General features: G+C 43.2%; 1 protein-coding gene across 1 annotated transcript; it reads right to left on the reverse strand.

Annotated features, from left to right (window-relative positions):
* Positions 1 to 3,687: 3,687 nt before the first annotated feature.
* Positions 3,688 to 13,151, reverse strand: kiaa2013 (KIAA2013 ortholog). Its single transcript, XM_003230511.4, has 2 exons — positions 11,357 to 13,151; positions 3,688 to 7,984 (listed from the first exon to the last, which is right to left on the reverse strand). The coding sequence occupies exons 1-2, from the start codon at positions 12,294 to 12,296 to the stop codon at positions 7,125 to 7,127; spliced, it is 1,800 nt and encodes a 599-aa protein (XP_003230559.1). The 5' UTR covers positions 12,297 to 13,151; the 3' UTR covers positions 3,688 to 7,124.
* Between the last annotated feature and the right edge of the window lie 241 nt (positions 13,152 to 13,392).

The raw sequence follows: 13,392 nt of genomic DNA on the forward strand, positions 1-13,392 counted from the left end.
ATATCTCACTGAGTCTCATTAGATAGATAGATAGATAGATAGATAGATAGATAGATAGATAGATAGATAGATTAATGGATGAATAGAGATGATAGTTGGATCAATTGATCGATCAATAGATATCTGATATGATAGATAGATTAATTGATGGATAGATGGATAGAGATGATAGATAGTTGGATGGATGGATGGATACACGATAGATAGATAGATAGATAGATAGATAGATAGATAGATAGATAGATAGATAGATAGAGATGATAGTTGGATCAATTGATCGATCAATAGATATCTGATATGATAGATGGATAGATAGATATAGATAGATAGATAGATAGATAGATAGATAGATAGATAGATAGATAGATAGACGATAGATAGACAGACAGATGGATGGATAGAGATGATAGATAGTTGGATGGATGGATCAATCAATCGATATCCGATATATGATAGATAGATAGATAGATAGATAGATTGATTGATTGATTGATTGATTGATAGATGGATAGAGATGATAGATAGTTGGATGGATAGATGGATCGATAGATATCTGATATGATAGATAGATAGATAGATAGATAGATAGATAGATAGATAGATAGATAGATAGATAGATTAATGGATGAATAGATGGATAGAGATGATAGATAGTTGGATGGATAGATCAATCAATCGATATCCGATATATGATAGATAGATAGATTGATTGATTGATTGATAGATAGATGGATAGAGATGATAGATAGTTGGATGGATAGATGGATCGATAGATATCTGATATGATAGATAGATAGATAGATAGATAGATAGATAGATAGATAGATAGATAGATAGATAGATAGATTAATGGATGAATAGATGGATAGAGATGATAGATAGTTGAATGGATGGATCGATATATGATATGATAGACTGATTGATTAATGGATGGCTAGATGGAGATGATAGATGGATGGATGGATCGATAGATATCTGATACGATATGATAGATAGATAGATAGATAGATAGATAGATAGATAGATAGATAGATAGATAGATAGATAGATAGATTGATGGATGGATGGATAGAAATGATAGTTGGATCAATTGATAGATCAATAGATATCTGATATGATATATAGTTAGATAGATATACATTCATCTTATCAATGTACCTGCCTATCTATCTATCTATCTATCTATCTATCTATCTATCTATCTATCTATCTATCTATCTCTATCTATAATTTCAATCTCTATTTGTCTTATCTACTTATAAATTGATATAGATGACAGCTAGATAAAATAACACAATATATCATCTATCATTATATCTATTTATTTATCTATCATCTCTATTTCTAGGTAGGTAGGTAGCTAGCTCTACCTACATCTCTATCTATCCATCTGTCTATGATTCATCTATCTATCTATCTATCTATCTATCTATCTATCTATCTATCTACCTACCTACCTACCTACCTACCTACCTATCATGTCTATCTTGCTCACTACAATCTCTATCATCTATATAAGGCTTTGTCTCCCTCTGGTGGACATTAAGTCCAGTCATGTCTGACTCTGGGGGTTGGTGCTTTTTTGTTGGGAGGTGTTAGCTGGCCCTGATTGTTTCCTGTCTGGGATTCCCTTGTTTTCAGAGTGGTGTTCTTTGCGATATTTTATGTGTTTCTACTGTCTGTGGCCCTGAGAAAACAGAGGATTTTCCAGACTTTGATGATGGGAATACTTTGTTGGGGGGTGTTAGCTGGCCCTGATTGTTTCCTGTGTGGAATTCCCCTGTTTTCAGGGTGTTGTTCTTTATTTAGTGTTCTGATTTTAGAGATTGTATTGTTCTGTATTATTGTACCACAGTAATTTTTATATATTCAGATTTTAGTGTTTTTGAATACTTGGAGCCAGATTGTATTCATTTTCACAGTTCACAGCAACACAATAATAATAATAATCACAATGATAGTAATGATAATGACTTTGGTAATACACACTGTTTCACTCCATTGTCAGCTTCCTTTCTCGAAGAATCCTTTCTTGGGAGGTGTTAGCTGGCCCTGATTGTTTCCTTTGTGGAATTTCCAATTTCCCTGCTTTCAGAGTGTTGCTCTTTATTTACTGTCCTGGTTTTAGAGATTATATTGTTCTGTATTATTCTATCACAGTAATTATTTCATATTACAGTAGAATGTCACTTATCCAAGACTTGCTTATCCAATGTTCTGGATTACCCAATGCAGTCTGCCTTTTTAGTAGTCAAATGTTTTTGTAGTCAGTGTTTTAAATTCATTGTGATATTTTGGTGGTAAATTTGTAAATACAGCAATTACTACATAGCATTACTGCACATGGAACTACTTTTTCTGTCTAATTTGTAGTATAATATGATGTTTTGGTGCTTAATTTGTATAACGATTACCTAATTTGATGTTTAATCGGCTTTTCCCTGAATCCCTTCTTATTATCCAACATATTCACTTATCCTGCCGGCCTGTTTATGTTGGATAAGTGAGACTCTACTGTATATTTCTAATCTTATATTATCTGCTCAGAACTGGATTATATGAGGCCCCTTCTTCACAGCTGTATAAAATGCACACTGAAGTGGATTATATGACAGTGTGGAGTCAAGATAATCCTGTTCAAAGCAGATAATATAAGATTATAAATGGATTATATAGCTGTGTGGAAGGGCCTTGAGTCCTTACTGCTATATAATCCAGTTAAAATCTGATAATCTGTATTTTATAGGCCTAAGTGAGGCCTAATTCTGCCTGTCTCCTGGGCTGAATGGATTGCTAGGAGACCAAGTGGGCGGAGCTTACCCTTCTAACTGGCAGCAATTGGATAAAAACTATTATTCCTCACCCTCTAATTAGGACTTTATTTTTCTTTTCTTTTTGTTGTATCAACCTAGAGCCGTGGATGATGGGTTGTCTTGTCAAATTTCGAGGTTGGGGGGCCTGTACTTTTGTTGTTTTGTGAATCGCCGTGATGCCATCACTCTTTTATATATATAGATATATTTATATTGTATTTTATATATATATACATACATACATACACACACACACACACACACACACATCTCGATCATATAATATACATACATACAGTAGAGTCTTACTTATCCAAGCTAAACGGGCCAGCAGAACATTGGATAAGCGAATATGTTGGATAATAAGGAGAGATTAAGAAAAAGCCTATTAAACATTTAAATAGGTTATGACTTTACAAATTAAGCACCAAAACATCATGTTATACAACAAATTTGACAGAAAAAGTAGTTCAATACGCAGTAATGCTATGTAGTAATTACAGTATTTACGAATTTAGCACCAAAATATCACGATATATTGAAACCATTGACTACAAAAATGGCTTGGATAATCCAGAAGGTTGGATAAGTGAGACTCTACTGTATATATACACACACACACACACACACACACACATATATATACACATCTCGATCGTATGATATATATAATATATGTATTTTTATCTTATTTTATCTATGTGTTATAGCTATGTTGTGACTCCATCTACAGCATTCCCTGCATCTACCATTCGCTTGTAACTTATTGCATAAATAATAAATATAAATAATAAATAAATTGCAGAAAGAGAAGAGCCTATGACTTGTTTTTGAGGTCACTTTCTCTCAGCCCAATGACAAGGCAAGATATATGTCGATTTGAGAGAAATGTATTTATTAATGTCGGAAAAAAAATCAAAACAAAGCTCAACCTTTGGTATTTTAAAAGGACCGCAACAATCGTTTCCCCAACAATAAATTAAAAGCGCACGCAAATCAAATGGCGAGAGCAAAACAACAAAATCAAACCAGGCCAAATATCGGCTTGAACAGCAAAAAGAAAGTCATGATGTGATTTGATGTCATAGAGGATGTGAAGCTATAAATCAGTGGAGGGGAAAAGGCACAAGAGGGAAATTTATTCATATATATTCCTAGGATTCCAGTAGTTATGCACATTACGTTTCCCAATGCGATCGAACCTGAAAAGAGTTGCATTAATATCTCATTATCGCCCTCGTCTTTGCCCATAGAATGCAAACCTTTCCATTGTTTACATTATATTTGCCTTCTCGTCCATTGTAGTTTCTCCACAAAGCTGTTCATACATTCAAAAAAGGAAAGGATGTTTTGCTCCAGAAGAAAGGGGAAGATCCCAACAAGATACATTGCAATTTACCTCTACTCTTCCCTTGTTGTCGATACATTCGAATGGATAGATGTTGCTTCCGGGGTCTCTGAATGGGTTCTCGACTTTGCACCGGAACAAAGGAGAAGATTTCCCAAAAGATGGATTGACATGTACTTTTGGGGCTGCTCTTTAGTTCCCCAAAGTTGTCCATAAGTTTGAAAGGAAGGGATGCTGCTTTCAGGGTTCTAGACTTTGCTCCGGAACATAAGAGAAGATCCCAACAAGATGAATTACAATTTGGTTCTACTCTTCCCTCCAGGACAAAGGAGAAGATCCCAACAAGATGCATTATAATTTACTTCTATTCTTCCCTTGTAGTTTCTCCCCAGAGTTGTCCATAAGTTTGAAAGGAAAGGATGCTTCTTTCAGGCCTCCAAAAGGGTTCTAGACTTTGCTCCGGAACAAAAGAGAAGATCCCAACAAGATGAATTACAATTTGGTTCTACTCTTCCCTCCGGAACAAAGAAGATCCCAACAAGATTCATTATAATTTACGTCTACTCTTCCCTTGTAGTTTCTCCCCAGTTGTCCATATGTTTGAAAGGAAAGGATGCTTCTTTCAGGCCTCCGAAAGGGTTCTAGACTTTGCTCCAGAACAAAAGAGAAGATCCCAACAAGATGCATTATAATTTACTTCTCTTCTTCCCTTGTAGTTTCTCCCCAGAGTTGTCCATAAGTTTGAAAGGAAAGGAAGCTTCTTGTCCATAAGTTTGAAAGGAAAGGATGCTTCTTTCAGGCCTCCGAAAGAGTTCTAGACTTTGCTCCAGAACAAAGGAGAACATCCCAACAAGATGTACGTAGTTTCTCCGCAGAGTTGTCCATAAATTTGATTAGATGGCTGCTTTCTGAGCTTCGAAAGAGTTCTAGACTTCACATCAATTCCAAAGAGGAATGCTTCTACCAGGTCTCTGAACGAGTTCTAGATTTTGCTCCAGAGCAAAGGGGAAGATCCCAGAAAGATGTATTACAAATTGGGGCTATTCCTGTAGTTGCCTATCAATTCCAAGGAAAGTGGCACTGCTTCTGGGACTCTGAACGGGTTCTAGACTTTGCTTGGGAAGAGCGGTTTGGCTCCGGACCTACAAGACATCAATTCCAAAGGAAGGGACGCTGCTTCTGGGGCTCTGAATGGGTTCTAGACTTGGCTCCGGAACAAAGGAGAAGATCCCAACAAGATTCATTATAATTTACGTCTACTCTTCCCTTGTAGTTTCTCCCCAGTTGTCCATATGTTTGAAAGGAAAGGATGCTTCTTTCAGGCCTCCGAAAGGGTTCTAGACTTTGCTCCGGAACAAAGGAGCAGCGGCTTGGGTTCAGACCCACATTACATCAACTCCAATCGAGGGGTGCTGTTTCCGGGGCTCTGAATGGGTTCTAGACTTTGCTCCAAAACAAAGGGAAGATCCCAACAAGATGCATTACAATTTCTACTCTTCCATTGTCGTTACTCCCCAAAGTTGTCTATATAGTTGAATGGATGGATGTTTTCAGGCCTCCAAAAGGGTTCTAGACTTTGCTCCAGAATAAAGGGGAAAATCCCAGAAATATGTATTCTAATTTGGGGCTACTCCTGTAGTTGCCTATCAATTCCAAGGAAAGAGGCGCTACTTCTGGGACTCTGAATGGGTTCTAGACTTTGCTCCAGATTAGGGGTTCAGACCTACAGTGTTGCAATTCTAAAGGAAGGGACACTGCTTCCAGGGCTCAGAAAGGGCTCTAGACTTTGCTCCAGAACAAAGGGAAGATCCCAACAAGATGAATTACAATTTAGTTCTACTCTTCCCTTGAAATTCTATAAATTTCAAAGGAAGGATGCTGCTTCCAGGGCTTTGAAGGGGATCTAGACTTTGCTCCAGAATAGCAGTTTGGCTCCAGACCCACAATACATCAATTCCAAAGGAAGGGACGCTGCCTATGGGGCTCTGAACAGGTTCTAGACATTGCTCCGGAATAGCAGCTTAGCCCTGGGCTCACAGTCCATCGATTCCAAGGGAAGAGGCACTGCTTCCAGGGCTCTGAATGGGTTCTAGACTTTGCTTTGGAACAGCAGCTGTTCCCAGACTAGCAGTACATCAATTCCAAAGCAAGGGGCACTTCTGGGGCCCCAAGAGGGTTCTAGATTTTGCTTTGGAACAGCGGCTGTTCCCCAAACCCACAGTCTATTGATTCCAAAGAAAGGGACGCTGCTTCCGGGGCTCCAAGTGGGTTCTAGACTTTGCTCCAGAAGAGGAGCTTGGTTCCAGATCAGCAGTGCATCAATTCCAAAGCAAGGGGCACTTCTGGGGCTCCAAGGGGGTTCTAGACTTTGCTCCAGAAGAGCAGCTTGGTTCCAGATCAGCAGTGCATCAATTCCAAAGCAAGGGGCTCCGAGAGGGCTCTAGACTTTGCTTTGGAACAGCGGCTGTTCCCCAAACCCACAGTCTATTGATTCCAAAGAACGGGACGCTGCTTCTGGGGCTCCAAGCGGGTTCTAGACTTTGCTCCAGAAGAGCAGCTTGGCCCCAGACCAGTGCATCAATTCCAAAGCAAGGGGCACTTCTGGGGCTCTGAAAGGGTTCTAGACTTTGCTTTGGAACAGCGGCTGTTCCCCAAACCCCGTCTATTGATTCCAAAGAAAGGGACACTGCTTCCGGGGCTCTGAGCGGGTTCTAGACTTGGCTCCGGAAGAGCAGCTTGGCCCCAGACCAGCAGTGCATCAATTCCAAAGCAAGGGGCTCCGAGAGGGCTCTAGACTTTGCTCCAGGACAGCATCTTGACCCCGGACCCACAGTCCATCGATTCCAAGGGAAGAGGGCTCTGAACGGGTTCTAGACCTTGCTATAGAACAGTGGCTGTTCCCCAAACCCACAGTCTATTGATTCCAAAGCAAGGAACACTGCTTCCGGAGGTCCGAGAGGGCTCTAGACTTTGCTCCGGAAGAGCGGCTTGGCCCCGGGCCCACAGTACTCGTTGTAGATGAGCTTGAAAAGGAAGAGGTGGAAGAGGGTGATGAGGGAGGCGATGCTGAACCAGAAGAGGAAGGGCAGGCCCGGGTCCTGCTGGGCCATGTGCTCCTCGTGGGCCAGGATGGCCTTGAGGTGCAGCGTGTGGCGCAGGTCCTGGAGGTGCACCAGGTCGGTGGAGATGTAGAGCAGCGGGGTGATGGGCCGGGTGACCATGACGGGGAAGGTGTGCCCGTGCGGCTGGGAGGTCAGCTCCACGGGGTCGTTGGCGCAGCCCCCCTCGCAGGCGTACAGCCGCACGGGCTTCTCCTGCACCTCGACCGCCGCGTGAAGGAAGGGCTTCCCCTCCGCGTCCAGCCGCACGGCCAGGTTGATCAGGTCCTTGTTGTAGCGGATCCCGCGCAAGGCGTAGCTGTTGCGCAGCACATTCGGGTCGGCCTGGAACTGCAAGTGGTTCTCGGTGAACTGGAGCCCGCCGAAGCTCAGCACCATGCCCTGCACCACGCCGTGGGCCCCAGCCGCCACCAGGCCCTTGCAGCCCCGCTTCTGGAGGGTCAGCCGCCACAGGCCGGTCAGCTGCAACACCTGCGCCACCGAGGAGAGCGGTCCCGGCCAGAGCGGCCCTGCGTGCATGGTGGCATGGCCGCTGAAGCAGGGGTCCGCGTAGCCCAGCGACGCCTCCATCCGCTCCCGCTCCTCGGACCCCACCGAGGGGTCCAGCAGCGGGGCCGGGGACGTGGACAGCACGTAGTACAGCGTCAGGTTGACCGTGTCGCCCGCAGGGGTGTGCGCGTCCATCACCTTCCGCACCTCCACACCTGGGAGAGAGGGCGGGAAACAAAGTGTCAGTGATAATAATATTAATAATAATTTTATTTTTGTACCCCACCACCATCTCCCCAGAGGCACTCGGGGCGGCTTACAGATATAAAACCAGCATACAGTAATATCAAATACAAAAACACACAAATAAATTTAAAAGGCATTAAAAAATCATCACATTCGGGCCTCTGAGTCTACTATCGACTTAGGGTAGCCCAGGTATGGGCAAATTTGGGCCCCCAGGTATTTTGGACTTCAACTCCCACAATTCCTAACAGCCTACCAGCAGTTATATCTCCCTAATAATATTACAGTAGAGTCTCACTTATCCAACATAAACGGGCCGGCAGAACATTGGATAAGCGAAAATATTAATATTAATAATATGATGATGATTCTCCCTCAATAAGAATAATATAACAACCATGATGCTATCCCTAATAATTATAATATAATGACGATGCTCTTCTCAATAATTAGATGATGCTCCCTAATAATTATAATATAATGATGATGCTCTTCTCAATAATTAGATGATGCTCTCCCTAATAATAATACAATGATGATACTCCCCCTAATAATAATATGATCTCCCCAATAATAATAATAACATGGTGATGCTCTTCCTAATAATAATAATAATAATAATAATAATAATAATAATACAGTAGAGTCACTTATCCAACACTTGCTTATCCAACGTTCTGGATTATCCAATGCATTTTGTAGTCAATGTTTTCAATACATCGTGATATTTTGGTGCTAAATTCGTAAATACAGTAATTACTATATAGCATTACTGCGTATTGAACTACTTTTTTTCAAATGTGTTCTATAACATGATGTTTTGGTGCTTAATTTGTAAAATCATAACCTAATTAGATGTTTAATAGGCTTTTCCTTAATCCCTCCTTATTATCCAACATATTCGCTTATCCAACATTCTGCCGGCCTGTTTATGTTGGATAAGTGAGACTCTACTGTAATAATAATATGATCTCCCCAATAAGAATAATAACATGGTGATGCTCTTCCTAATAATAATAATAATAATAATAATAATAATAATAATAATAATAATAATAATAATATGATGCTGTCTCTAATAATAAGAATATAACGGTGATGATGATGCTCTCCCTAATAATATAATGATAATGTCTTTGCCAATGATAATTATATAATGAGGTTCTCCCGAATAATAATATGATGATGATGATTATCTCCCCAATAAGAATAATATAACGGCAATGATACTCTCCCGAATAATAATAATAATACCCTTGCTAATAATAATGATGATGCTTTCCCTAATAATAAGAATAACATGATGATGATGATGGTCTCCCCAAAAACAAAAATATAATGATGATGCTGTCCCCAATAAGAATAATAACGATAATGCCCTAGCTAATAATAATATGATGCTTTCCCCAATAATAATAATGTTCTCCCTAATAATAGTAAAATGATGTTCTCGCTAATAATAACAACAATGACATTCTCCCTAATAATAATATGATGTTGGTGCTCTCCCCAATAAGAATATGATGCTCTCCCTAATAAGAATAACAATATGATTATGCTTTCCCTATAATAACGCTGATGCTTTCGCTAATAATAATAATAATAATAATGACACTCTCCCCAATAATAATATAATGCTGATGCTCTCCCCAATAATAATATAATGCTGATGCTCTCCCTAATATTAATAATATAACGATGATGTTATCACCAATAATGTGATGCTCACCCTATTATTATTATTATTATTATTATTATTATTATTATTATTATTATTATATGATGCTCTCCCCAATAATATGATAATACAGTAGAGTCTCACTTATCCAACATTCTGGATTATCCAACGCATTTTGTAGTCAATGTTTTCAATATATCATGATATTTTGGTGCTAAATTTGTAAATACAGTAATTACTACATAGCGTTACTGCGTATTGAACTACTTTTTCTGTCAAATTTGTTGTATAACATGATGTTTTGGTGCTTAATTTGTGAAATCATAACCTAATTTGATGTTTAATAGGCTTGTCCTTAATCCTTCCTTATTATCCAACATATTAGCTTATCCAACGTTCTGCCGGCCAGTTTATGTTGGATAAGTGAGACTCTACTGTAATAATGTAATGATGAGGTTCTCCCTAATAATAATAATTTCCCAAGAGATCGCATTGCTCTTGACCAGGGATCCTCAAACTTTTTAAGTACAGGGCCGGTTCACAGCCTCTCAGACTGTTGGGGGTCTGGACTATGATTAAAGAGTCCAAAATTAGGATTGCTGTCATTTTAGACTTAGGTCAATCCTAAGTCTAAAGTTTAGGACAGAGGTCAGGTAAAGGACCTTGGAGGGCCTTAGTTTGGGGACTCCTGATCTAGACGATCTCATAAGACCATAGGTAAGCAAAGAGACCTCCAAAAACCATCTAGATGGTCTCATAAGACCATCGGTAGGGAAAGGGACCCTCAAAGACCATCTAGATGATTTCATCAGGCCATCAGAAGACCATAGATAAGGAAAGGAACCCTCGAAGACCATCTAGATGGTCTCATAAGACCATTGGTAAGGAAAGAGACCCTCAAAGACCATCTAGATGATCTCATCAGGCCATCAGAAGACCATAGATAGATAAATAAATAAATAAATAAGGAAAGGGGCCCCCAATGGCCATCTGGACAATCTCATAAAACCATAGGTAAGGAAAGGACCCTCAAAGGCCATCTAGATGGTCTCATAGGACCATAGGTAAGGAAAGTGACCTCTGAAAGCCATCTAGATGGTCTCGTAAGGCTGTAGCTAAGCAAAGAGACCTTCAAAGACCATCTAGACGAGCTCATAAGACCGTAGGTAAGCAAAGAGACCTTCAAAGACCATCTAGATGATCTCATAAGACCGTAGGAAGGCAAAGAGACCTTCAAAGGCCATCTAGACGAGCTCATAAGACCTAGGTAAGCAAGGAGACCTCCAAAGACCATCTAGACGAGCTCATAAGACCGTAGGTAAGCAAAGAGACCTTCAAAGACCATCTAGATGATCTCATAAGACCGTAGGTAAGCAAAGAGACCTTCAAAGACCATCTAGATGATCTCATAGGACTGTAGGTAAGCAAAGAGACCTCCAAAGACCATCTAGATGAGCTCATAAGACCGTAAGTAAGCAAAGAGACCTTCAAAGACCATCTAGACGAGCTCATAAGACCTAGGTAAGCAAGGAGACCTCCAAAAACCAGGTAGACTTAGGTCAACCGTAAGTCTAAAATTTAGGACGGGTCAGGTAAAGGACCTTGGAGGGCCACATCCGGCCCGCGGATTTGGGGACCCCTGCTCTTGACCGTCTGCCCTCACCAGAGACGAAGAGGTCGGCCCAGGCACGCCGATGCTCCTGCAGCAGGTCCTCGGTGGGGAGGCGCAGGGCCTCGTCCAGCTCCTTGCGGGCAGCCTCTCGCAGCTTGGCCAGGGCCTCCTTCTCGGACCGCCCGGCCTCGACCGCGCTCCGGACCACAACGGTCAGCAGCGTTTCCTCCAGCGTGGCCTTGGGCCCCACTTGGACACGGCTGGACAGCGCCTTGGCGGCTGTGGCCATGGCAAAGAAGAAGGCCGTTCCGGACGGTGAGACGGCCCGGCCGGAGGACCCCAAGACCCGGCGGTCACTGCGTTGCTCCTCGGCGGCGCTGTTGAGGCCGGACACCTCGAAAGAAGCCCAGTGGTCAGTAGGGTTGACGATGGTCAAGCGCTGGACGTACAAATGTGGCCGGCTGCGGTGCGCGAGGACCTCTTCCCGGATGGTGATGCAAGCTTGACCGTTCGCGAAGCAACGCACCGACCGGACGGAGCCATCTCGGAACACAACGGCGGTTGATTGAGCTTCGTTTGCGGTGTTGCCGACGAAACGGAGTCGAGCCAAAGCTTGGACGTCAACGGGAGCCGCCGCCGTGGGTGACGGGCCGTTTCCGGACGCCGGAGCGGTCAGCCAGAGCCGGTTAGAGCCAACGTCCAGTACGATGTAGCCGTTGCCTACCAAAGATGGCGGCAAATGGGTTTGGCTGTCCGGCGGGAGGAGATAGGCCTCGCCGCGCTCCTTCATCGCAAGCCAATGGCGGGTTTCGGCCTGCAAGCAAAGGCCTGGCCCCGTTGGCTGCCCAGGCCTCCAGGCCCAAAGCCCAGGCAAGGCCCCTCCGAGGTACCAATAGGCCACACACAGGAAGGCCAGGAAGGCCACCAAGCGCCGGGCCCAGCTGCTCGACAGCAGCCCCGGGAGGCCCTTCAGCCGCTGCTGGAGCCACATGGAGGCGCCACTGGAGAGGAAACGCTGCTGTCCAAAAGGTGGTTGTCGGGCCCAAAAGCACCGGCCTGGAGTGGGAGGACCGGCCGCCACTGGAGTCGCCGTCCCCGGCCAGTGCGGCTACGCGAGTCCCTGGCTTCACTCGCGGCCTAGTCGCCACCACTACTCAGCTCCTACAGTCGTCATTCCCTTATAATAAGTCATCACGGATGAGGAAAGGAACAAAACGGTGACGAGATGGAAATAAAACAAAGGCAGAAAATTTTTTTGACGAAGCGGGACGGCTCTTGGAGACAAGCCGGGTTTGGGCTCACCCTCCTCGGCTAGCACGGCTATGCGAATCCCCGGCTTCCTTTGCGGCCTAACTCTCGCTTCTGGAGTGAGACTGTTGCCGGCTGCCACGGCCACGCGAGTCCCCGGCTTCGTTTCTGGCCCAACTCGTTAGTTTCTGTGTAACCGCTGAGGAGACGCGAGCGGGAAGGACGCGGCAGCCAAGCCGGGTTTTACCTCACGGCAGCTACTCCAGTCCACGGCTTCATCTGCGGCCTGAATGTGAGGATCATACACCGCGAAGCGAGCGGGAAAGGCTCGGCATACAGTCCGGGTTTTACCTCATGCCCCCCGGTTACTGCAGGTACTCGAGTCCCCGGCTGCGCTGGCGGCCTAGTCGTCGCCGCTGCCTCAAATCTCCGAGCGGAAGGAGCGAGCGGGAGGTAGGAAGGGAGGCTGGGCAGCCAAGCCGGGCTTTACGTCACGCCCCCCGGCCGGCGCGGCTAATCGAGGCCCCGGCTCCTCTCGCGGCCTGGTCGGTGTCACCGTCTCGCGCGGCCGGGAAGCCAGGATGGGAGGAGCCGGCCAAGGACCGCCCTCGCAGGAAGAAGGAGAAAGAGACAGTAATAATAATAATAATAATAAATAGTTATTATAATATAATAATAAAAGAATAATATAATACAATAATGCAATATAATAATAGTTATATATAATAATAATATAATAATAAAAGAATAATATATAACACAATAGTGCAATATAATAATAGTTATATATAATAATAATAATTAGTTATAATATATGAATAAAAGAATAATACATAATA

The sequence above is a fragment of the Anolis carolinensis genome, unplaced genomic scaffold (assembly GCF_035594765.1).
Source record: "Anolis carolinensis isolate JA03-04 unplaced genomic scaffold, rAnoCar3.1.pri scaffold_15, whole genome shotgun sequence".
NCBI classification, from domain to species: Eukaryota; Metazoa; Chordata; class Lepidosauria; order Squamata; family Dactyloidae; genus Anolis; species Anolis carolinensis.

Bases quoted from the DNA above. Each gene is read 5' to 3' on its own strand.
- kiaa2013 (XM_003230511.4), bottom strand. From the start codon at position 12,296: ATGTGGCTCCAGCAGCGGCTGAAGGGCCTCCCGGGGCTGCTGTCGAGC. The intron at 7,985-11,356 runs GTGAGGGCAGAC...CCTCTCTCCCAG, and splicing joins GGCCGACCTCTTCGTCTCTG to GTGTGGAGGTGCGGAAGGTG.